Source organism: Berghia stephanieae, chromosome 3, assembly GCF_034508935.2.
Source record: "Berghia stephanieae isolate SIO BIC M18660-M18661 chromosome 3, UCSD_Bste_1.3, whole genome shotgun sequence".
NCBI lineage: Eukaryota > Metazoa > Mollusca > Gastropoda > Nudibranchia > Aeolidiidae > Berghia > Berghia stephanieae.
The window spans coordinates 92,861,715-92,885,838 of NC_088362.1; the positions used below are offsets into that span (position 1 = coordinate 92,861,715).

General features: G+C 32.1%; 1 protein-coding gene across 1 annotated transcript; it reads left to right on the plus strand.

The window, feature by feature from the left end:
• Window positions 1-1,098: 1,098 nt before the first annotated feature.
• Window positions 1,099-23,855, plus strand: LOC144968848 (transducin beta-like protein 2). The gene is made up of 12 exons (XM_078907597.1): window positions 1,099-1,353; window positions 3,910-4,107; window positions 4,794-4,845; window positions 7,680-7,742; window positions 9,613-9,724; window positions 11,728-11,827; window positions 14,805-14,891; window positions 16,600-16,735; window positions 17,653-17,702; window positions 18,254-18,436; window positions 20,775-20,961; window positions 23,660-23,855. The coding sequence occupies exons 1-12, from the start codon at window positions 1,206-1,208 to the stop codon at window positions 23,712-23,714; spliced, it is 1,371 nt and encodes a 456-aa protein (XP_078763723.1). The 5' UTR covers window positions 1,099-1,205; the 3' UTR covers window positions 23,715-23,855.
• The last annotated feature ends 269 nt before the right edge of the window (window positions 23,856-24,124 follow it).

A 24,124-nucleotide genomic window follows, 5' to 3' on the forward strand; every position in this document is an offset into this window, starting at 1 on the left:
GCGCCGCAAATTTAGTTAGGGCAAGTTGACTTGCTCAAGACCACTCAGCGGCGGGTGATCGAACTCGGTACCTTTCGGGTGCCAACCAAAGACCGTACCGCTGCCCCTGATGATGATGATGATGATGATGATGATGATGATGATGATGATGATGATGATGGGAACTAACAAAGAATACACAGGCATCTAAATTGAAACATTCCATATTCAAAGCTAATGTTTTACTTTAAAAAATTGAGCTTTACAATATCCACTAAATGTGATCAAAGCGCTTTGTAAAGGGGTCCCCGGTCAACAGCAACATTTAATATGTAGGACGGGACATGCCGCCTGTTAGGCGATATTACAATTTTTCAGACAAAGACAACGCTGTTAACGGCCAGGTACTCATTTTACACCTGAGTACGGTGAGAGAATGTGAGTAAAGAGCCTTGTCCAAAGACTCAACTATGCACCGAGCGCGAGGCTCGAACCCAGGACTTTCCGATCCGAACACGGGTGTCATACCACTAGACCATTATAATGCACTAGACCCATGGCCGACAAGAGTACTATAGTTACGTCATGACTAGACCACATAGCCGCACTACTGTAGGAGTGTTCATTGATAGAGGGATGCGTGTGTGTCATATAGAAATAGCCTTAGTGTGTGTGTGTGTGTGTATGTGTTTTGTGTGTGTGTGTGATAGTCAAACTTTAGTAGGTTTAATGAAGTCTTGTCACACACGCGTGATACACCTATACGACTTTCCTGCCACTGCCACCAGACACACTAACATCTGACAAGGAGTGAGGGCTGTGGAAGAACCACAGACTACCGTGTGCAAACATTGGCGATTGGTATCGGATGGCAAACTGTGATCGTTTGAATTTGAAATGATTCGAAACACTCGTTACCCCTCCGCTCGCTCGAATCCTGATCGTCTCAAGCTCGTCTCACGTGTCAAGATCGTCTCAAGCTCACAACCCGCTTGATCGTTTTGCGATCGAGTGATCGTTTTACTGACTCGCTCTTCCGGCATTGAGATCGAGCACTGATCGTGGCTTGGCGCTCGGTCGTCGATCGAGTAAAAGCGATCAAATAACCAACACTACCACCACATCAACAAACTTGGATGACAGAATATTGCTCTTTACCTTACCGGTATATCTTGAAGTTATAGTTATAAATATCTGAGAACTCACTCAATCCTAAAATAATTGCCATGGATAAAACAGAGCAATCAATTCCTGTCATTGCAGTCACTGCTGCGTTAGGTGCTGTTCTCTTGCTAGTTTTTCTTGTATTCAATGCTTTTAAGACCAAGCCCGACGGCAAGAAGGGCAAACAAGTCCAAGAAGTAGAAGACGAAGGTTGGTTTGGTTTTGAGTTTTATTAAAATTTTAAGATCGCATTTTAATATATTCATCTCTTCTTATCAGAAGAGAGACCCTTGAACCACTGCTTTCCTTAAACCGTCCAAATTGTACATTCTGTCGAAAACACAGGACCACCTCTTCTTCTATTTTCAGTAGAGTACTCTAGACTAACTCTACTATTACTATCTTCTATGGCTAGATAAGTCTAAGTCTAAACGTTCTGAGTACTGAACTGCGAATAGTGATTTCCTCTATTCGCCGTATTACTGTGAAAAGTAGATAGCGGTCGCATTACCTAAACAAATAAAAAATTTGTTGATAATATCAGAATGATGGGGAATTTAATAGCACTCATATTCTCTTTTTAAAAAACAAACTGCACTCACTTACTGTATATTTGTCTTAATAAATGCATACCGTGCATGAAAATCCATCAAGGAGGGGGCAGCATGGCTCAGCGGTACAGCCTTTACTTTGTACCCGAAAGGTGCTGAGTTTGATCACTCGCCGCTGCGCTGTGTGGCCTTGAGTAAGTCACCTTGTCCTAGCTCAATTTGCGGCCCTGCACTGCGGTTAACGCCTGGTTATTCCAGTCTTCCCTTGGAATAGGCCCTAGCGACACATTTTCCCTATGGTATGAATAAAGGGAATTTTATTAATTTTTTTATTATTTATTAGGCACTTATATATGTAGATTTTTATGACATGGCAATTACATTATATTATGCATTGTTTCCTATATCTTTTATTATTGTGCTTTTTCATTGTGGCATTAATTCTTTCCACAGCAATGTCCAATACATTAAATTTTAAACACCCTGTTGTGTATACTGATTAGAAAAACAAACCAATAAGAATATTATCAGCGGCCATCATCCATCAAAACTTCAAAATGACAACACACACAAAAGAAAAAGTTGGTGTGCATTTATTAGAATATGTACAGTAAGTTCTTCCCTAAAAGATGGATAACTAGGTGGGGTTCCTGACCACCCATAGTGGGCAGGGAAGTATTTACTGTGTTTTCTATCCCCTTATACCTGTTTTCCAACTTGCTTTTTGTCTTTGTCTCGAAATGAAATTGATTTTGTCCTGGCCCTGGCCGCATACCCTGGCTGAGAGGGAAACAGTCAGATGTATAGTAAGTTTTGGAAAATGGTATTTTTTTCCTTGTAAATTATATCTCTGTTATTCACTGTATTATGTTTTGTTTACATATTATGTATGATTTGTAAACATTTGAATGTATTCCTCTTAGTGAGGACCTGTCCTTGTGTCTGGATGAGACTTTTATTGATCTCAAACTAAGTACTTTGACAGTGTGCTCTTGGAATCTACATCTGTTTCCTATTTGAGCCAATTCCCCTTTGTCTTACCTTTTCTTAGGTGCCTTAATTGTAATTCTAGAACTGTTTACTATCCCATTTTCTTCCTTTTTACTGGTGCTGATATGATCTTAATGTGTTGCAAGCACCGTAAAACCCTTAAAGACTTAAAAGCAAACAAAACAAAGATGGATAAAAATAAATGGTTATCAGAACTTAAAAAGTACATTAACAATTTTCTGAAAATTTACATGTGGCATCATAGAAATCATTTAAGAAACCTTGGAAAGCTTAAGATAAAAGTATTATAATTACTAAAAGTACTTAATTGTGGACTAAGTCAAATTAAAGAGTCTTGAAATCGTACTTTTCTGAATAGGAAGGCTTATAGCAAACAGATTGCTCTTCAAAAGGAAAATAGATAAAAACTGAGTTGGTTTAATCAGATCTTCAAGGACACTACTCTGTATTTCTAGATCTACTCTTTTTTATACCATTTGATTGACTCCTGAGAGTTGGTACTGTTAAAAATTGGTGTGGATATTGATTTGTCCTTTCTCATGTTTTTTTTTTTTTGTTTTTTTTTTTTTATAATAGTGCTATTAAGATAAGACAAAGCGTAAAGCTAAAAGGTTTACTAAGAAATGGCTTTTGCTGATGGGCTTTAATCAATATCAAGTCTACCCTTGATATAGACATTTATTTTGTCACACTGTCATGGGATTATAAATGTTGAATTATATAAAGAATTAAAATGGAATGCAGCAACTCAGTTAAGAAAGTCTTGTAGCAAAGTGAAGCTATGATGAGTATTGCTTGTAACTGAATGGATGACAATGATTACAGTTTCTGGGTTCTGGTGTTGTGTTCATGAATAGGACTTTAAACACATATCCCACTTGCTTCCAACGTGATGAGAACCTGACTGCAGGCGGGTGATAGGTATCGTAATTGTGTACTTATATTTTTTTTTAAATAACAAAACAAAAATTAACAGTATTAGTACATTAGTACTATGTCAATATTGATGAAAGTATCGAAGATCACGGATTTGGGGTTTTAATATAAGATAATGACTGAAAGTTACAAATATCAAATGGTGCTAATGGCTACAGCAAAAATATTTAAAGATCACAGTTTTTGATACAAGAGCAATGCTCCCAGTTTAAAATCTACTTTGCTAGAAATTTCATATTGTTATATTGATCAATTACGTGCATTTCAGGCAATGGCCATGTCTCAAAGCAGAATGACAGTAAAAAAGGTGGGATGAAAAAAGGTAACCAAAAAACTTCCAAAAAAGTTGCAGCATTTACCCCATTTACTCATCCTTGGTTAGCTGGAACCCTCAAGGGTCATGCAGGCAGAGTACTGTCCTTTGACTTCAGCATGAATGGGAAATACTTTGTGTCTACATCAGATGGTAAATTTTAACAATTATTATCTATTACTATTAGTTAATATATTATTATATTATGTTATTTCAAAGAGATAAAAATTTATTACTTTTCATGAGAGGATAAGATTTATACAACAGACTTGATTTGGGGTTCTGTCCAGCCAGTATCACCTCTTTTTTTCTGTTTTATATTGTTATTTTATTGGGTTTTTTAAATTTTCATTTGCTAGTTTATTTGGCCCCTGTTTGCTATCTTTCACAACATGGAGAATATTTATTGACATCCTGTATACTATAAGTATTCGGATTACAATATCAGTCAGACATTAGTCAAGTGTACAATACTCACGTGCCAATTTAAATCACTTTCTGTTTTGTTCCAATTAAAATATTTGCTTTTTTGTCATCAAAACTCAGAATACATCACATATCAAATACCATTCTAAATAGATTTTTTTCTTTTTCTTTTGTCATCAACACACAGAATACGCCGTTTCGTCAGATTTAATTTCTTAAGGAAAGTTTAAAATCAAAAATGCCATTCCAACAATGTAACTAATTTCCACATATCCTTTTACAGGATTTGTTTTTTTTCAAAATGTACAGAATTTTTCCATGCTCCATTAGTAAATTGTTGAAATGTTAATGCCTCCTACAGTTGTTTAGTATTGAATTTTTTTTTTTTTAATGTCAATTATTTTTGTTTTCAGACCGAGTCATCCTTTTGTGGAGTGTAAAGGAATTTTGTCAAAAAGATCACAAGTAAGTGTGGACCTCACATGTCACGCTGAGTATTACTATAGAATATATAATATATATATATATATATATATATATATATATATATATATATATATATATATATATATATATATATATATATATATATATATATATATATATATATATATATATATATATATATATATTTTAATATTTACCACAATGTTTGAGTCAGTCTACATCGATGTTTCAGGCCTACTCAGCCATCGTCAGGACTGTGTGTTACATGAGTTTGGTTTGTTGACTGTTGTTGTTTGTTGAAGTGGTTCCGGTTTGTAGTTGATTAATAAGACACATATTGTACATCTCGTTTTTCGTGTTGAGTGTGGCTTCATGAGGGTGTTTGATTATAGTATATTTCTCTTCCAGGCATAAGCTACATTGTTTTGATGTTGGTGTGTATCCTGTTGCTTTAGATCAAATTTTCCATGAAATGTTGTGGTCTAGTTTGTTGTCTTTTAATTTCCAAATATGTTCGCTGAGTTTTGTGGATGTTTTTTTTTGTTAGTGTTTCTAAATGTTGAGGTGTGGAGGTTGTATCTTGTTTTGAAATTATTTTCCGTTAGTTCTACATATTTTTCTTGCTTGTTTGTTTTAGTTTCGGTGACTGTGGCGTGGTAAATTAAACTTGATTCTAAACATTGTTTGTTTAGCGGGCAATGTTCCTTATTTCTGCAGTTGCATTTGCTGGTGGGTGGGTTTTGCTCTTGTCGGTGGTTTATTAATATTTTTTTGTTGTGGCTTGAAATTATTTGTTCTATGTTGCACATACACGAGTAGCTTATTTTTATGGTATTCCTGTTGATAATTTTATGTAGCTTGTGGTTTTTTGGAAAGTGTGTATCAATTGACTTCAGGAAATGTTTGTGCTGACATTATTGTCGAAAGGTGGTTGAACCAAGTAATATGTCGAGCACTTCTCGTACCATATTTGTATCAAACACGATTCAATATATATATATATATATATATATATATATATATATAATATAATTATAAGTATAAACCCACTATGCTCAGTGCACGTATACTTACAATACTTTCAGATAATTTCCCCAGGTCACCAAATTGAAAATCAAAGAAAGAAAAGTTACGAATGAAGAGTAAAAATTATTACAATTTTATAGTGTTTATCCTTTAAACAACTTCACATTTTGAGCAATCTGCTGATTATGAAACAGTTTATATTAAACATATAGAAAGGACAAACAACAAGTCGCCAACAATGATATAGTTAAATTCATAAAACAATGTTGTAAGGGTCAAAGTGTCTGAAAACTGTTTTTTTGAAACAAATGAGATGAGAGGTTGTCATGCCAAGAATAACCAGATAAGCAGACTGGCTATTAATTTTCTGCAGGCCATGTTGCTGGCGTAATATTGGTATGAAAGATTTTAAAAATTAAGCAGATTTATGCTCTATCAAAGGATACATGTCGAAGATTGGGAGAGGAAACTGAGATGAGTGTTTAAACCGTCACTTAACAACAACTTTGTTGATTTGAAAAATAAAATAATTGGATAATATACCATATATATATATATATATATTTTTTTTTTTTTTAAATAAGTTTTCGTTTGGTCTGATCTCTGAGTCATTGTAGCATATTATTTAGGTACAGAATTGTATGCATATTACATTTGTTAGATTGAGGTGGCAATGACCAAACCTCCCATAGTGGGCAGGGAGGTACATACTATGTCTTCTATCCCCCTATGTCTATTTTCCAACATGCTTTCTGTCTTCGTCTTGGAATGAGATTACTTGGTTTTGTTCTGGTACTGGCCGGATGCCCTGGCTGACAGGGAAACAGTCAAATGTAAAGTTCGTTTTGGGAGATGATATTTTTTTCCTTGTAAATCATCTCTCTGTTATAATAATAATAATAATAATAATAATAATAATAATAATAATACACATTTATATAGCGCTCATTCTCGTGTAAAACACAAGCTCTGGGCACTTTACAATATAAATATCAATTTTAAGTGAAAAAAATAATAACAACAATAATAATTCATAGCCAAATCAAGGATTCATATAGAGTCAAGAAAAACAAATACAGTAAAAATGTGTCTTGCGATTCTTTTTAAAAGTAGGTAAAGACTTGCACTCCTGTAATGCACTGTATTATATTTTCTTTACATTATATATATGATTTGTAAATCATTTGAGTGTGTTCCTCATAGTGGAGACCTGTGCTTGTGTCTGGATGAGACTTTTAGGTGATCTCAAACTAAGTACACTGATAGTGTGCTGTTGGAATCTACATCTGTTCCCTATTTGAACCAATTCCCCTTTGTCTTACCTTTTCTTGGATGCCTTAATTGTAATTCTGGAACTTTTTACTATCCCATTTTCTTCCTTTTTACTGGCGCTGATATGACCTAAATGTGTTCCAAGCGCCGTAAAACCCTTACAAACAACAATGACCGAATTTTTATTTAAACAATTATTTTTATCTTAGAAAAAGCATAGAAGCTGATTATTATTTTTTCAAAGTGTTTTAAAATAATTATAGGGTATATTTAAAATCCATGTTTACTATTATTATTATTATTATTATTATTATTATTATTATTATTATTATTATTATTATTATTATTATTATTATTATTATTATTATTATTAGTATTATTATTATTATTATTATTATCTTTAATATTATTTTTATTATTATTTAAAACTTTGCTTTACAAATTTGGCCAATGTCACCAAGGTGGTTATAACCAGTCAAAGTTAACATTGTTTTCAGTCGAGAAGGGTTGTGTTATGAAACAAATTCTCATGTCATTTCTCTCTTTTCTTCCAGGTATATTCGTGCCAACGTCACCTATGATTCTGTTAATCAAGTCGCTTTCAGTCCAGACTCTAAGTGAGAGTTTACTTTTTCATTTCTAATTGACTGAAAATTATACTCTTTACATTTACCATTGGTAATTGAGTGAAAATGTAAAACGTCTTTTTCATTTTGTCTTTACCTACAGTTTTACTATTAATTATTAATGTTTATTATGTATTAATGAGAGAGAGAGAGAGAGAGAGAGAGAGAGAGAGAGAGAGAGAGGGGGGGGGGGGAACTGTCTGCAGCTTAGAGATGAGGTTTTGACCTGTTTGTGTTAATTACTGCTTTGAAATATTTCTTTTTAATAATAATAATGATAATAATAATCACGTTTATCTCTCTCTCTCTCTCTCTCTCTCTCTCTCTCTCTCTCTCTCTCTCTCTCTCTCTCTCTCTCTCTCTCGCTATCTCTCACATACACACACATACAAACCTTCCACCATCCAACTATCTACCTATATAACAGATTATAAAAAGAATAAAATAATATATATATATATATATAAAGAGACTTTGGAGAAAGTTGTGGACAGAGTTTGCCATGATGATGATGATGGTTATTATTATTATTATTGTTATTATTATTATCTCTATTTTTATTTTTGTCATCATTATTTACGATATTAAGTCTTAGTTTGATTGCGTTGAACATTACATTTTTCGGATTGGAAATAATTATATCTGAAATGTCTGTGGCACAAATTCTGGAATGTTATCACTGTAGAGAACACTTAATTGCCGTAAAGCAAAACCTATAATATCGTAAATTATGAGATGCATAACTCAGGAATCGCTATTCTAGTTAAAGAATAAAATAATAAGATAATACGTCTTTATTGTCCTCAAAATAGTGGCAATTTGTCATTTGGTTACACATTTATAACCATACAATATTATAGAGAACATACATAACATAATATATGCCAGATTTTTATGGTTGATTCTTGCTATTAAAACTGTAAAACAATACTGATGAAAAATTCTAAATCATCATCATCATGTCATACTATCTGCATTTACATTCTGACAAAACCTTAACTGTTACCATGGTGCAGTTTTTGAAACCAAATAGTAATCAAAAGCATCAATTGAGCATTCTAAACCTCTTACTCCCTCAACAAAAATCAAATGGTGTCTCTATGCTTCATACTTCTCCCAATGATATTGAACACACGAACACAAATTCCACCTACTCACACAAACTACATCTTTGATTCTATTTTCTTTTTTTTTTAAACAACTTGTTTTTTCCCTTTTTCCTCTTTATCTCTAATCGTATAGAATTTTCAAACAAAAGAAAATTTGCCTGCTCCTAAGACATCAAAATAGCCTTGATATGACGGACAGAGAAGTTTGATCACATTCAAGAAGTCTAAAGCCATAGATTTGGCATAGTGCCTAGCACTATGGTAGTTGTATTGAATTGGTCATTAGGTTAATGTTCGAGGACACATGCGACTATGTTGTCTAGTGGTGTGACACTCGCCTTTAGATCGGAAGGTCTAGGGGTTTGTGTCCAACTTTGAGTGCATAGTTGAGTCTTTGGAAATGGCTTTTTACTCACATTCTCTCATTGTACTCAGGTATAAAATGAGTTAACAGCATTGTCTCTGTCCGGAAAAAAATGTAATATCGCCTAACAGACATCATGTCTTGTCCTATTTGTTATATATTGCTGTTGGTTAACAATCCCTTTTTAAGTGCTTTGGGCATGTTTGGTGGATATTGCACTATATAAATGCTCAAGTATGGACAAATTTTAAATGAAGAGGCAAGTTCTGACTCCAAATCCTTGGATATTAGGGATACAAAATTCATATGTCATGTCTGTTTGAGAAAACACATGAGCGACTGGTACCAGTATTTCATTGTATTAAGGCATTCTGAAATTGTTTTCCAGAGCTTTAGTGGGTAGTCTTGCCAGTGAGAATGGAATTAGAGTATTCCGTATGGCTAAACGAGAGGATGGGAGCAGCAACATGGGGATTACCGAAGCTCAGACCTTCCCGGTGGTATGTTTTTTTTTTTAGTATTTGTTTTTCCCCATGGTGGTCTAAATACAGATTAAAGAAACCCAAATTTAATGATGCAAATGGGAAACTTGTGGGTCAGGCAAGATTGGGTTCAGTAAGTAAAATCCAATGATTGTGAAGATAATAACTGGCTCACCGCTATCTTCATTATTTGTGGCTTAATTTTGTCAGTGTTGGTACCAATGTGATTGGTGCAAAACTAATATCATTTGATATAGTCGAGAAAATTTGGAAAATTAAGATATTTGATCCACTGCGACCGTTTTTACTCACGAATTTTTGAGTCAGGCATCCCAGAGTCTCAGCTGAATGACAAATGCCCAAATCTGTCCAAAAAGATGACATGGCCAGTGGTTATCATACAAGGTTTAAAGCAATGAGAAATTGGAAAGTCACATTGTTTAGATCGAATTGAGATAAACAGAACTGTAGTCTCCTTTTCATAAAAAATCGGTCAAGAAATAGCTGTTTTACAAGTTAATTTGATTTTGAAAATTGCTTTTATTTATTCTGGCTTTATTTTTAGCAACTTTCTTATTGATTGACAGATTTTCTTGACTTTTGTATAATTTTTCACTTCTCAATGAGTCGAGCATGCTGGTATGCTTTTTTTTTATTTTAAAAATGGCCAGAACACTCTTAGACAAATGTGATCATAATCTTCACCATGGCTCAAAGGGTTAACTAACAGATCTTTTCTTACATATAAGGTGTCAATACGACCAATCATTGTTGGGTCAATAGTGGAAAAAAACAAAACCCATTGATGGGACAAAACCTCAAGAATTTGGGAGAGCAAAAAACAATCTGGCAGCAAACTTCCTGTCCAAAAATAATATAAACACGGGTGGGTTGGAGTAATTTTATGCTTTGCTTTGAATGATAATTGTATACCAGAGTAAAAGTTGGGCGACTCATTTACCAATGATTGAAAACAATATTTTTATTTCATCCCCTAGTGGGCTACTGTGTCTTCTATCCCCCTACATCTGTTTTCCAACATACTTTCTATATCTTGGAATGAAATTACTTGGTTTCGTCCTGGCCGTTGCCGAATACCCTGCTGGGAGGGAAACAGTCAAATGTGTAGTTAGAGTTTTGGGAGATGAAATTTTTGTCATGTAAATTATCTCTCTCTTATGCAGTGTTATTTTGGTTTTACATATAGATGATTTGTAAACATTTGAGTGTGTTCCTCTTATTTGGGGACTGTGTTCGTCTCATTTTAGGTGATCTCAAACTTAGTACAATAATAGTGTGCTCTTGGAATCTACATCTGTTCCCAGTTTGAACTAATTCCTCTTTGCCTTACTTTTTCTCGTTGCCTTCATTGTAATTCTAGAACTTTTTACTATGCCATTTTCTTCCTTTTTACTGGCGCGATATGACCTAAATATGTTGCAAGCACCATAAAACCCTTTAAAACAAACTATCAAAAACAGTTTCATCCTGTACCTTTCTTTCTCTCTTTTTTTTTCTTTTTAATAATTTGCCCACATTCAAGTTCTTTTATTATATTTTACAACAACCAAGAGATATCTAAATCAAAATTAGTTGGATGGGAGCATCACCCTTGAATCATATACCTATGATGTTCGCATGGGTGTACGATCCGATAGTGATGTCGTTTCTTCTTCTCTTTACTAGCCTATCCTGCTTCTTTGGTTTGTGATTGTATTTTTGACAGGGGATATTTTTTTTTCTGTAAATCTTCTGCCTGTTTGTTCTTGGTTATTTATAATTTAGCTTATATCTTTAGGTTATGATTTTGATTTACATTTGTACTATTTTTGTTGGATTGCTTGTTTTTTTGTTTCAGCGGTCTCTCATATAACCTCATTTGTGTTGGAAGAGACCTAAAGCAATAAACAAACAAAAAAAAAAAAAAAAAAAATCAAAATTAGACAAAGGGAAAAATAAGAAATGCTTTAAGTTTTGCCAAAGCACATAATATAATATAATCCCCTTTCTTTCCATCACAGAAACACAATGCTGAGATAATTGCAATGAGAATTGCAGCTAATGGACGGTTTCTCATCACAGGCAGTGCTGACACGACTATTAATCTTTGGACACCTAAAGGTATGGCTAAGTTTTGCTCTCAATGTTTTCGGATTTGTTTTCTTTTTTATTATGATATTGTTAGCTTTAAAAAGATTGTTCGAAACATTATTTTTGTGTTGGCCTTTTTATATCATTACCCAATATTACTTCTGTCTTGGTGTATGTGTGATCCGATTTGCATACATACACATGACACTACATACACAGACACACATTCAATAAATATCATTACTACTACTACTATTATTATAATTATCTGTCCTGTCAGAAATTCGCGATTGCAACTTTGACGCGAATTCGCGTTTTTTGCAACTTTTGCCGTTTTTTGCAACCGTGGTGCAACTTTGATGCTTTTTTGCAACATTGGTGCAACTTTTGCGGAAAACCCACTAAAATTTTTCTCAAAATATTGTGTACTGGTCCCGGTAACTTAACCCTATTTTCATACTTGGGGGCCAAAAAGACCCCAGGGGGGTGTTTTTTATTAATAAAACAGTCAATTTTTGACACAGGGACCTGAAATTTGGTGACTTTTCCTAAAATGATGAGGTCCATGACATACACATACATAATTTACTAACACTGAGCATGCTCATCTGGAATTTGAGATTTTCCAATTTGGGGTCCAAATGGTTCAAAGAGAAAAATACTAGAAAGTACGATTTCCTCATTTGGGGTCCATTTGGCCCCCATGACTTTATAGAGAAAAATACTAAAGATTTCAACAGAGGAATGCTATTTCTTTAATTTCATTCCACAATTTTCTATAATAATAATAATAATAATTATTATAATTATAATAATAGTAATAATAAATACAATAATAATTATTATGACGATAATAATAAATATTATAATAATAATTCTAATTATAATAATAGTAATAATAAATACAATAATAATTATTATGACGATAATAATAAATATTATAATAATAATAATAATAATAATAATAATAATAATAATAATAGATAATTTTTATTATTGTTATTATCATTATAATTTTTGTCCTTATTAGTTTTAAAAAACTTTTCACGCTCGTAGTGAACAAATGATAATGAACTGTATTGAGTGTCGTGTTTGTGTATGGTAGTAGTCAATTCTGTCTTCGGTGTGATCATCATGTTGCCTGGTGTTGTCCTGTTATGCGAATACATTCATTTTTATCTATCCCCTTTGCAGTTTTTGATTTAGTGCAACTTTTGCCATTTTTTTCAACTTTTGGTGCAACTTCCTTGATTTTCTGGTGCAACTTTGCACACTTTTCAGTGCAACTTTCTGACAGGACAGAATTATTATTATTATTATTATTATTATTATTATCATCATCATCATCATCATCATCATCATCATCATCATCATCATCATCATCATCATCATCATCATCCTCATCATCATCATCATCATTATATTATTATTATTATTATTATTATTATTATTATTATTATTATCATCATCATCATCATCATCATCATCATCATCATCATCATCATCATCATCATCATCATCATCATCATCATCATCATCATCATCTCATCATCATCATCATCATCATCATCATCATCATCATCATCATCATTCATCCTCATCATCATCATCATCATCATCATCATCATCATCATCATCATCATCATCATCATCGTCATCATCATCATCATCATCATCATCATCATCATCATCCTCATCATCATCATCATCATTATTATTATTATTATTATTATATATTAGTGGTGGTATTGGGGGTCCCGAAAACTCAGGTGGTAGAGCACTTGCTTCACACGCAAAGGGATCGAGATCGATCCTGGGTGCAGTCGAGATTCTTTCTGTCCACCCAACTGTAGCTGAGTCTGCCAGATTTGGCGGAAAGTACTCTGTGATAGACTAGCATCCTATCAAAAGGATAGCAAGCAATTGCTATTGTCCATTTCACTCTGTAGAAGCTGGGGTAAACTCCAGTTCAATTGGCCGAATGGCTCTGAAGGACTACTTTAAAAAGTGGTAGTAGTAGTAGTAATAGTCGTAGTTGCAGTAGCAATAGTAATTGTAGTAGTAAGAGTATTGTTACTTTTATTATTATTATTATTATTATTATTATTATTATTATTATTATTATTATTATTATTATTATTATTATTATTATTATTATTATTATTATTATTATTATTATTATTATTTTTATTTTCATTATTATTAATATTATTATTATTGTCATCATCATCGTCATTGTTCATTGTTGTTATTATAATTTTTATTATTATTATTATTATTATTATTATTATTATTATTATTATTATTATTATTATTATTACAGTCGAAGCTGGTATTTAGGAACACCGCTTTGTTGGAACAGCCGCTTAACAATCTGTCTGTGGCAGATATTTTTCTATATGATTTCTACAGGTTAATTGGAGTGCAGACCAGTTAATTGGAACGATTTCAGAGCCCCATCAAACATTTTAAGATTGTTTTTCTCTCCAAGTAATCAAAAACATGAATATTCCCATTGAAAGGAACTAGAATGAAGTTGTTTTGTGTCTTCAATTGAGCAAAAAAGTTAATCAACAATGGCATTAAGTATATCATAACTCCTTCCCCTTATGATGGTAATACATTACTCTTAAGCCATTTGTCAGTCTTGGTGTGCAACAATTGATTTATGAAAGCAATGGTTGATTTGCTTTTCACAAAGCATGATGGGTTGATTGAATTTTTATGTGCTGTGTATTACTGTGGAAGCTCTACCTGATTTTGTTTGGCTATTTACTCATTCATATTTATCTTCTCCCTTTTCTTCTTCTCGATTGAATCAAAGGTAGCATTTATATTTATCTCTGTACAACATGCTCAAAGAGCTATTTGCTGGTAGTAGTATTATTATTCAATTATAATTGAGGCGAGTTTATGTCATATGCTACTTGCTTTCTGTTTGAAAATGTTGGCAGGTCTAAATCAATTTATCCATAATAATGTTATTCACATTTTTTTCAACACTCAGGTGACCATCTAGCAAAGATCAATACAAATCAGATGCAGAATTCCTGCTGCAGACTGTCTCCTTGTGGACGATTTGTTGGATCATCAGGTGAGATTACAGACCTGACCTTTTTACAGATGAAATGTGAATTTGAATATTGTTTTTCTTTCTTTTCTTTTTTTTCCCGTATCTAGTTTTAGATTTTTGTATCAAAATATGATATTATTTTTTTTTCACTCATTGAGGAATGTGTTTCCACACAGAAAATCATTGATCTTTTCTAAAGCATTTTAAAAAGTGATCATTTATATGGCAGGCCTGTAAATCTTCTGATAATTGTTGGATTTCCAGCTGACAGTACGATTTTGCTTGATATATTAAGATAAGATAAGATATACTTTAATTGATCCTTGTATAGAAATTATAATTTTGTATCTCAACACAATTCGGTAATATATAAAAGAAATATCAAATGTTAATAAAATAAATGAAACTTGGCAAAGATTATTAAAAGTCTTGAAATGTACAGTGGAACAACAAGCGGATATATTATGATGACTATGATTATACTTATATAAAATTCTTGTCCAATAAAAATATAAATAATCAAATGATTATCAAGGTACTTTATAAACTGGTAAAGGTTAAATGATATTATACTAAAAAGTAGAGAGGAATATAACATAAAAATCGTGTTATTGCGATTGCATAAATATTTCATCTGAGGAATAAATAAATTATTTTGCGGTTATCACCTTAATTCATAGAAATATTTATCATTTGCTTTTAAGTAAAAGATTGTAGATAAGAGATTGAAAAGGAGTTATATATATTATTTCTAAGAAGTAAAATGTTCTATAAATATAGATATAATATACTTATGTGTCCTGTTCTAAATTTAAAGTAAAAGTTATTTTTTAATTATAAATAAATTAAGCCAACATATTCATCTATCTATGTGTGAAGTAAGGATAATATTATAGAGAGCTGATTCAATAATTATATATTCTGTTATGTGCTGACATTAAAAGTAAAAATAAAATTTGTAACGTCAAAAAACAGAACCAACACAAATGAAAATACAAGTTTTATTTCGTGCCTCGAAAAAATAAGTTTTTATTCCGTTTTGAATGCTGACTAAAAAAAAGGACTTTTTATTTGTTGCGTCAAAGACAAAATAAACTAGACAGCTAGGTATACTGGATTATTATTCCACCTACATGTTCTGCTAGATGTGGATGTATTCACTGCCTACTGCCGACTGTGCCACAGACGAGAGAGAGGGGTGACAATGTCTTGTCGCGAGTCGTCGAACACACGCGTAGTCGGTAATCAACTAACACGCACAGCATGTGTCGGACTGAGCTGTTTCCCTCTATTTTGCTACGGATACACACGCATTTCTTCGGTTGATTATTTTTCTCCCTTGAATGACAACCGGAAAAAATAATTCAAAATAAATTTTTCTTCAAAAGGTGATTGACTGCTCTGAGCGGAAGTTTTCTTTCCTCACGACTGTGATTGTTTAAATTTTTTCCTCCTTCACACATGATCACACCACCTCCTCCTCCTCGTCCTCCTCCTCCTGCTCCTCCTCCTCCTCGTCCTCCTCCTCCTCTTTGTCTTCTTCTTCTTCTTCTTCTTCTTCTTCTTCTTCTTCTTCTTCTTCTTCTCTTTTTCTTCTTTCTTCTTCTTCTTCTTCTTCTTCTTCTTCTTCTTCTTCTTCTTCTTCTTCTTCTTCTTCTTCTTCTTCTTCTTTTGTTGATGATGACAAATCTATCTTTGAAATTTAAGTTTTAAAACAAATTTTGATCAGGTTTCACTCCAGATGTTAAAGTTTGGGAGGTTTGTTTTGATAAAGGTGATAACTTCAAAGAAGTTATGAGAGCATTCGAGTTGAAAGGTCACAAGGCTGGTGTGAACAGTTTTGATTTTAACAATGATTCTACAAGGTAAGAGATTAGTTTTATTTGTTATTCTCTCCTCCCTTTCCTTTTTCTATTTATTCTTATCCTGGCGACTTTTTTTTTTTCTGTGATTGATTGGCGTTTTTAACATGATCAAGATCTATTACTTTGTACAAGCTATTATCAGTTTTTATCATCAAAACCTTTTGTTTCATGCTGATAATTTTTGTAACCATTAGAAAGTCAATATTTTCAATGCAAGTAGTATGTATCTATCTTGATAAGGCAAACAAACTTGTTAATAAAGCATTGATTATAACAGTATGTGATGTTATAATACTTTTTGTTGTCCTCTACCCGTTAATTGATAACCAGGAACTATTCAGCATGGTTATGGATAGTCTTTTAGTCCTGATTCTGATGAAACATTATATATCTGATATTCCCATCCTATGTTCGCAATCTAGGTACCTAGTTTGAGTATATTAAGTCTATCAATAATTATATTACTGGAGTTAACCAGTTGTCAATGCCATCTTAAAAAAGCATTGGAAGCGTTTGTCATCAAGTGAGGAATCACTAAGAACATTTGTCATCTTCCCTTATCCTCAAGTAGGCCTGGTAATTGCTGGTGGCCCGAAGTACAACACTGACAGATTGCAGAACGTTCAGAACAAGGCAGCTAGATTGGTGATGTTATCAAAATGTCACAATTCCATCCCCCTTGTTCTGGTAATTCTGCATTGGCTGAAATGTTTTGATGCTTTGTGTTCAAGATTTTATTTCATTGCTATAGCTCTTTTCATGGCATGGCACCATCTTTATTTTATTTATTTATTAAGTTATTTATTTTTCCTTTTTTTTAAATCTAGATCAGATTCAAAATTTTGTTAACATAAACTTTCCAGAGACTGATACCTGAATAGATAGTTTGAATTTGGTTTTTATATTTTCTCAAACAGAATGGCATCAGTGTCAAAGGATGGAACTTGGAAACTCTGGAATACTGATGGTAAGAAAGGGCTTAATTTTTAAAATTAATTATGCATGCTAAACAATTATTTTTATTTTGAGTGGGAGATGATATCTTCTTTTATCTGCGTTGTCTGGCACTGTATCATACATTCCTTTTCAGGGTTTTATAGTACACGAGTGCTTCTTCTCCGTGTGCAGCTATGTGGTCTTGTGGTTTGACACTTGCCTTCGGATTGGAGGGTTCAGGATTTGAGTCCCTCTCTGAGCAAGTCATAGTTGAGTCCTTGGAAAAGGCTTTTTACTCACATTCTCTCATTGTACTGAGGTGTAAAATGAGTACCTGGCCATTAACAGCATTGTTTCTGTCCAAAACATTGTAATCTCACCTAACAAGTATCATGTGTCGTCCTAAATGTTAAGTGTTTATACCCCCTGTAAATTGCTTTAAGCATGTTTAGTGGATATTGCGCTATAAAAAAGCTCAATTTAAAAAAAAAAAATTAATCCTCTGGGACTGGGATAAACGTCAGCTCTGTAAGTCTACATCTCTAAAGGACTTCTTTTAATCATATTATTTTACCTTCCTAGTAAATTACCAGATGGGCCAGGACCCCAAGTTATTATTCACAGGCAACTTGACCCTTGCCAATCCCCACCATATTGCCTTATCTCCCGATGGAAGAGCAGCTGCCATTGCTAGTGATACAAACATTGCCTTGTGGAATGGAACAGCTTCTTCACCAGATGCTGTCTTTGAAAATGTTTTTCCAGGTAATGAAAATTTTACCATAATTTAAATGGTTTGTAGACAGTGTTCGATTTCTTAGTATTTTATTCTTTAAATGGCATTGCCAGCTTTAAAAATTTAACTCTGTTTATTAACTAATATTTAGTAATTGTCTTTGCTTTATTTAGTTCATAATAGAGTAATATTTCTTTTATTTATATTGTACTGTTCATCACTTCAATTTTTTACATGGACAACAGCAGTTTGTGTAATGAAGCTGTAATAATATTCATTGTTGTTATAATCTTTTTTTGTTATAATGATCACGGCATCTAAGTCTCATGACTTGTATACATACAGCAGAGTTACTAGCACACACCTTTTCGGGTCACGTCACAGTCAATGATTGTCAGAGCAGGCAAGAATTTTACCTGGATAACAGCTTATTTCTGTTGTATGATGATTGCATCTTTATCATCAAAAACCTTGCAATAATTATAAATTTAGGACGAATTTTACAGATTTATCATCGAAGATATATTTTCAATAAGATTGACTAGGTATACAACAATTTTCATACTTCTAAAGGCAAGATAACATCACATTTTCACTTCTTAAAAATGGGATATATTGCAAATTGCATTAATTATACATTGTTTGACAAAAAAAAAAAATTGTCCAGATAGTTCACATAATATTCAGATGAATTTTGATATGGCTATAGACAAATAGTTATAGAATATAGTCAACTAACCCTTTTTTTCTGCAAGCCAAATGAAACAATCACAGCTGTCCATGACGGTAACACTTTTTCCAAGCTAGCTGTCCTAGTCTTATAATATGAGGAAATACTTGAGTGTTGGTTGTTTGCTCTAAGATAACCATATAAAAGTTGTGAGTATGGATATATGGTAGAGTATTATTATTATTGTGTGTTTATGTTAAGTTGCCTGTGCAGTGAGTGAGTTGGACGGGTGTCATAGATGTTTATCAAGCATACTTGAGTTGGTGAGAGAAAAACCAGATACGTGGTCTTGATAAATTCAGTACTGGACAGAAGAATGACTGGTAAAATTAAGGATTTTGTGTAAGTGTCCAAATCTACAATTAATATAAACTGTTCTGTTTATAAGCAATAATCTAGCAACATCAGATTTATGTGTGAAGAAGAAATGGTGATGGAAGGATTCCTTTTACTTAGACTGTTGCGGAAAACTTTAAGCTCTGGATCTGTTTGTAATAAAAAAAGTTTCCATGATGCAAGCACGTTTCCTACTCTCTGACCTTTAACCTGATGCCCGTTTTTCTATCTTTGCAATAGTGGAATGCAACATTTCTCCCCCTGCTCTCCATGAAAACCCATTTCAAAACTATGCCTATCAATCCATAGAATGCACAACACAATCTGCACAGCTTATTAAGTTTATCATAATGGTCTATTTCTGAATGTTCCATCATCCTAATATTTGATCCTTTTACAAAATGCAAAATAAATAAGTAAATAAATAAACATTAAAATTAAAAAAAAAAAAAGTAGAACACAATAACAAAGGAAACCAAAGTAAACAAAAAAAAACCAAAAAAAAAAACATAATGTGAATAAATAAATATAATCATAAAACGTATTACTAAGAGAGTTATTGATTAAATTATGAAAGAAGAAAACATTTTTTACAGGGAAATGTGATTATTATTAATTTCAAATTTGTGTGTAAATCTAAGAGGCAACTTTCAACTTTTTAAAGTGAATAATTACATTATATTTTATTGTGCACAATTTATTTAAAACTCCATGATGTAACTCATATAAAAAAATTCACTCAAGAAATACACTTATGAATCCGACACATCACATCATCCTAGTCATTTAACTGAGAGAAATGAAAAAGGTATTCAGAAATAGCTTAACTTTATTCTGGATACTGATAGAAAATTAAATATTGTTCATTCGTTAAAATCTGAATCATAACTGGTTTTGAATAATGATATAAGACCAACACAGACTAGAACAGGAAAAGTAACTCCCTTGATCATCTGTATGAACCATGTGCAAGGGAAGGTTAATTGACCGTGAGCAGATGGAATGTTGGATCGTGGATGCATGGTGCTGGTGTGGCCATATCAAAGGAACTCTAAGTGTTATAGAGTATAGAGGAGAACTAGTTGCTGTGTGATGACAATAATAATAATGATAATAATAATAATAATAATAGTAATAACAATAATAATAATAATAATTATGATCATGATAATGATAATGATGATAAAAACAATGATCTTTGACTGGACCCAACATTAATTTTGTTTTGTATGAATGATTTTTCTAATTCTTTTATTTGTATTATTCTTTTTTTGTTGTTGTTGTCTTTTTTACTTCTTTAGAGGAGATATCCTGTTTGTCATTTGACACTTTGAATCGATACGTGGTGGCTAGTGGTGGAAGGCATATACAGATCATTCATAACGTGACAGGATACAAGGCAAACATTGAAGAGTTTGAGGCAAAGCTGAAAGAAGCTAAGACTGCGTCATTGGAAGAAAGATTAAAGAAGCAAATTGCTGAAAAGAGGTAAGTGTATTATTTATTTTTTATCCAGTGCAATTACTTCTATATATTATGTATTTCTCATCAGTGCACTCCTCCTTTTTTTTTTTTTAAACATATGATTTTGATTAAATTAATTTGGAATAGTTTAAAACATGTGTTGCACTATATTTTGCTCAAATCGTCTATGAAAAGATATTATTATTATTATTATTATTATTATTATTATTATTATTATTATTATTATTATTATTATTATTGTTATTGTTATTGTTATTATTATTATTATAATTATTATTATTATTATTATTATTATTATTATTATTATTATTATTATTATTATTATTATTATCATTATTATTATTATTATTATTATTATTATTATTATTATTATTACGAGTGTAGAACCCACAATATTTGTGGGGAAATAAAGGCTATTAATAAGAACAGCACTCATCTATTTTAATTATAGTACAGGAGGTAAGAAAGTTTGTTCTACAGCTTTTACAATGTTACCAGAAATTGACAAATTGAATAAATAAACATCTGAGAAAAGAAGAATGGTTAAAAAATTGAATAAAGCCAAGCTAGGACCATGTGGAAGGACAGGCACACCACTGAATGCGAGTGACAAATAGGTATCAGTGAGCCATCAGAACTCTCAGAGTCTAACATATTTATGCAAAATGAATTAACTTCACCCATATTGATTTATTCCCTTAATGATTAAAATCCGTGATGGCATTTTTACAAACCTGGAATTATGCAGCTTAAGCTAAACGAATACACTCGTACATGCTAATTTTGCATGTAAAAGCCAATCTGCCACTTTATCGGTAAAAGGCAATCTGCCTCTTAATCGAAAATGTTGGCCAGATGGCAAATAAGAAAGTCAAATAGTCCAAGACCAAGATCAAATTAAGGATCGAGAATTATGGTCTAGCGGCCAAAAATCAAATAAAGACTCATAATTACACCCTAGCAGATGTTCTAAATACTCATTTTAATCCACGGGCAATAAAAGTGGGGCTTAATTTAACAAAGTTTTGCAAGTTACTCATATATCAATCTTTGGAAAATAATTTTATAACTTTTAGATTTGCCATTAATTCTGAGCTCAATGATAAAAATTTAACATTGTCTGTGCGGAACAATGTTGATCCCCAACCCTATTTTTTAGAAAGAATAGATTATTATTATTATTATTATTATTATTATTATTATTATTATTATTATTATTATTATTATTATTATTATTATTATTATTATTATTATTATTATTATTATTATTATTATTATTATTATTTTATTATTATTATTATTACTATTATTATTATTATTATTATATTATTATTATTATTATTATTATTATTATTATTATTATTATTTTTATTATTTGTAATATGATATTATAAAGGGAAATTTCACATTCCAATCTTTGAAGGACAAATGCACTCTTATATTAATCTGTAATCACTAGGAAATAAAATAGCCCAACTATACTATTAAGCATATTTGGTTATTTGTCTCTTTTTTTATGTTTATATTTTTTTTTCCTTTCAATTTCTTTACTTAACCAAAAAAAAAAAAAATAGATAAATAAATAAATTAAACTAACTAAAATTGCTAACTTGTTAAATTAGTTGATTTAAAAAAAAAAATGTTTCTCCTTGATATCGGTACTTGTTTATAGATATCATTACTGTGTTGTGTGCTGCTTCCATAATATTCAGCGAATTTGTTATTCCATGTGTTTAAAAAAAATATATTTTAAAAAATAAGGCAAGATGTGTCCACCGTGTAAGGGGGTGACTCAGACCAGGCTCCAAATGTCCCCCCACCACATTGAAAATTATTAAATAAATACGGTAAAATCTACATTATTTGATAATTTCAACCTTTCCACTATTTAGAAAAAGAGCATTGGACAGGTTATTTCAATGTCAAGATATATCATATAAAAAATTTAAAAAAAAAATTATGCCCTTCCGTCACAAAATCATAAGATATCGTCACCTAGGCATTCCACAAAGGAATGTAGATAATTCATCAAACGAGATGTCTGATGTCAACAGAAATCACCCATGTTGTCCAAGTGAGCAAATTGGGTGTTAATAATCTTGCGCAAGGAGAAAAAACGAAAGTGCCTGAAGGGGACTCGAATCCGGGACCTTCCAGGTCACAGTGCAATGCCTTGACCACTCGGCTACTTTGCCCCCCCCCCCCCCCCATATCATATAAATATGTTAAAAAAGGAGTCCCCAATAATGTACATTAGTTGGGGGGGGGGGGGGCGCAATTGGAGGCTGGCCTTAGTCACCCCTTTCTATGGTATCACTAATTTTGCAAAAATGAAATGGCAACTTTTATGGTTGTTGTTGCCACATTGTGAAATAAGAGCCAGGGCTGAAGTATAAATTATGAATAAAAGTTGACTGTAGCTCCCAATACTTTTTGATCAATGTCAGCAAATCTTGAATAAGATAGAAAACAGGGAATTAGGATATTAAGTTTTTGATGATCGAAATCAGAATTGAGTTGATGGATAAGATATTTACCTAGTTGGTAATGATGGAGTAAATTTTTTGGCGAAAAGTAGCTGAAATACTACTGATAAAAAATGTGGGACATTTTGAGACAGTAATAAACCTATGTAAAAGCTGTTTTTCATGATAATATATATATTTTTTGTTATATTAAATGTTTATCTTTTTTTTTTCAGAGATGCATTGAATGAAATTTTTTCCAAGGTCAACGGAGACGCCAAATCCAATTAGTTTTTTAATGTCGGAATGATAAATTAATAAAAGCCACCATTCCTAAATCGTCTGGAAAATGCTTTAATGTAGAGTTTAAATGCAAATTTGTAAATGTCTTTTTCTGTGTTTATGTGAACTACAACAATTTGTGATAGATATATAATCTACCTTTTTTTTTATGGCTTGTTTTGATTTAAAGTGTCTATCTCTTAGACGATGCATGGCGATTTCAATAACTTCTAAGACAAGGCAGCATTACATTCTCTTGATAATATATCATGGTATAAAAGTATAACATAAAAATAAAAGGCAAAATCAACCCAGCTGTCAAATCATTCTATTATTTAGCAGAGTTAATGGTTCTTATCCTGAGATATGAAGTACAGTCAAGATGCTCCATATTTTGTTCATATGTGATCGTTAATTTG